We start from the raw sequence: 2,739 nt of genomic DNA on the forward strand, positions 1-2,739 counted from the left end.
TTGGTACGCAAAACGTACTTGCTTTGATAACCCTAACCATCATATTATAAGAGTATTTACTTTAACTATATTGTATAGACTAAAATATTAGTAATAGACTAAACATCTACTATGGGAAAATCTGTTCCAAGAAGTATTTTCCAACAAAAAGACCCTACATGTAGGACCAAAACCTTAACTAGAATCAAAAGGTCCTTACAAATATGAACCGTATATTATATAATTTTTAAAAAAGTTATCACATGTGTATCATGTGATATTAAATTGATGCGAACTACCATACCTACCACAGTACTTCCTCCGTTTCATAATAAATGAATTGTTGAATTTTAGCAAATAGATTAAAAAAAAGTATTAAAAATATAAATTTAACACAATTTTTCATTTTTACCCAAAAAAAAAAGCTGATCTTGTAATACCTTTTCAAAAGTTAATTGGTTGTCAAATCATAAGGGTAAATTTGAAAAAAAATTCAATTATTCACTTATTTTGAAACACCAATAAATATCCCAACAATTCACTTATTCCGAAATGGAGGGAGTAAATTCAAAAATTTATTATATATATAGATGGTCATATCTCTTCACAGTAGGCCACAAACCATTTGCAAAAATGACAACCATGAAAATGCTCATGATGTTAATGGTGGCTGCAATTCTATTTTGCAGCAGCCACCAACAAGTGGTCGTGGCGAGAGAAGTGGCAGATGAGGGAAACGAGTTACAAATAATACCCCCATGGGATATCCCATGTTATTTGCCGTGGCCATTCCCCTGGCCACGACCATGGCCATGCCCTCCTCCACGACCACGACCACGACCACGACCTCGACCGCGCCCATGCCCACCGCCACCTCCTCCACCATGTCCTCCACCACCTCCACCTCCGCGCTCACCACCACCTCCACCTCCGCGCTCGCCACCGCCTCCACCACCAAGATCACCCCCTCCTACACCGTTTTCGGGGTGCTCTATTAGTGACCAACAAAAGGTGAAGAAATGCATGTTCAACACAACTTCAATTGATGCATGTTGTCCGACATTCAAGAGCATACTTGGCACTAGTTGTCCTTGCTATAAGTATGCTGAGGATTTAGACAATCAAGTCTTGATCACTCTTGAAGCTTATTGTGATGTCGATAGCCCTTGTAGTGGTGTGCCGGTAAGTTATTGTTTTTAGCCATCTTTTAATTAAGATCGTTGACACGTACTTTAAGAAAATTACTGTCTACAATCATTTTTATAAAATTCTACTATTTGAGTATATGGGAACATTTTCTTGAAAGGGTGGAAGTACTCAAGAATTAAAAAATTTATATTTGCTTAATTTTTTTTAAATGATAAATATTTTGATACGATATTTTAGCTAATGTGACTAATAAAAGTGACTAAAAGAGTATGTGAAGTAATTATTTCATATTTATGAATACAGAGTCCCCCTCCTCCGGTGACTCCCACCCCGTTTTCGGATAGTTGCTCAGCTAGTGACAAAGAAAAAGTGAAGACGTGCATGTTCAACACAACTTCAATTGACGCATGCTGCCCAATATTCAAGAGCATACTTGGCACTAGTTGTCCTTGCTATAAGTATGCTGAGGATTTGGATAATCTAACCTTGATCACGCTTGAATCTTATTGTGATGTCGATAGCCCTTGTACTGGTTTGCGTGCAAGTAAGTTATCATTTTTATTTGACATATTAAGATTTTGATACACTCGTTAAAGAAAATTACTATCTACAATAATTTCTTGGGGTAGGAAAGTGGAATTCAGAAAGAAAAAAAAAAATGATGTGTTGATCTTAACTTTTGAAAATGATAAATCTTTTTTTTTTTTTTTGGGGGGGGGGGGGGTTAAAAGTGACAGATCATAAAAATTCTAGTAAGAAATATTTTGATGGTCCTCATCATAGATTAATTATTTGGGGCCAATTTGAAGATAATTACATCTTGTTCATTTTTTTTATATAGATATTTTGAGTTAAGAAATATAAAAATTAAAGGTGTCAATATTAATTATTAACCATAAGTTTTTATATTGTTTGGAAAATCTTTCTATTAAAGTGCCATATATTTCTTTTTTGACAATAATAATTAAAGTTATTTTTCTAATTAATGATTTTTTTTGTAATTAATAATTTCAGGTGATTAAGCTATCCAAGGAAGAGTAAAACAATGGATTGTTTATTAGTTGTTTAATTCCAGATCTTGTATTAGATAATTTGCTGTTAATTACCCTTGTAATGTTGTGCTTTTAGCAATAATAATTTTGACATATATGTCAAATTTTAGTGTTTATAAGAGAATATTATAGTACTCTACTTTTTCTTATTATTATTTGTATAACAATGATGTTTAAATCAACTTTTTTTTTACAGTCACAAATTTGAAACTTTGTAAGTCTCATAACGTATACAGACATTTTTGCATATTTAAAACCACTAATTTCAACAAAAAAAAATTATTTCTTATATTTTAATTAATGTTGAATAAAATTATATCATGCAAATCGATACTAAATATAATTTCCAATCGTGTTATTTAGGGGTGAAACTAGCATTATGGTTACGAGATAGTCACTCTAGCTTAAGCTCAAATTTTATATTTGTATTTTAAAAATTAATTTAATACATATAAATAATCTATTGAAAACTCCACGGACCAAAAAAATTATGATTCAAAATTCATGAACTAATATTCGGACCCCATCTCTCCTATTGTTATTAGATCTACATCCTTGG

General features: G+C 32.2%; 1 protein-coding gene across 1 annotated transcript; it reads left to right on the forward strand.

Moving 5' to 3' along the window:
- The first annotated feature begins 546 nt into the window (after positions 1-546).
- LOC107873982 (pollen-specific leucine-rich repeat extensin-like protein 2) lies at positions 547-2,296 on the forward strand. Its single transcript, XM_016720895.2, has 3 exons — positions 547-1,161; positions 1,432-1,672; positions 2,143-2,296. Exons 1-3 carry the CDS (start codon positions 613-615, stop codon positions 2,148-2,150), a joined length of 798 nt encoding a protein of 265 aa, XP_016576381.1. The 5' UTR covers positions 547-612; the 3' UTR covers positions 2,151-2,296.
- Positions 2,297-2,739: the final 443 nt, after the last annotated feature.

Source organism: Capsicum annuum, chromosome 1, assembly GCF_002878395.1.
Source record: "Capsicum annuum cultivar UCD-10X-F1 chromosome 1, UCD10Xv1.1, whole genome shotgun sequence".
Taxonomy (NCBI): domain Eukaryota; kingdom Viridiplantae; phylum Streptophyta; class Magnoliopsida; order Solanales; family Solanaceae; genus Capsicum; species Capsicum annuum.

Coding starts and splice junctions, on each gene's coding strand:
- LOC107873982 (XM_016720895.2), top strand. CDS start 613: ATGACAACCATGAAAATGCTCATGATGTTAATGGTGGCTGCAATTCTA. Junction 1,162..1,431: donor GCCCTTGTAGTGGTGTGCCG/GTAAGTTATTGT, acceptor TTATGAATACAG/AGTCCCCCTCCTCCGGTGAC.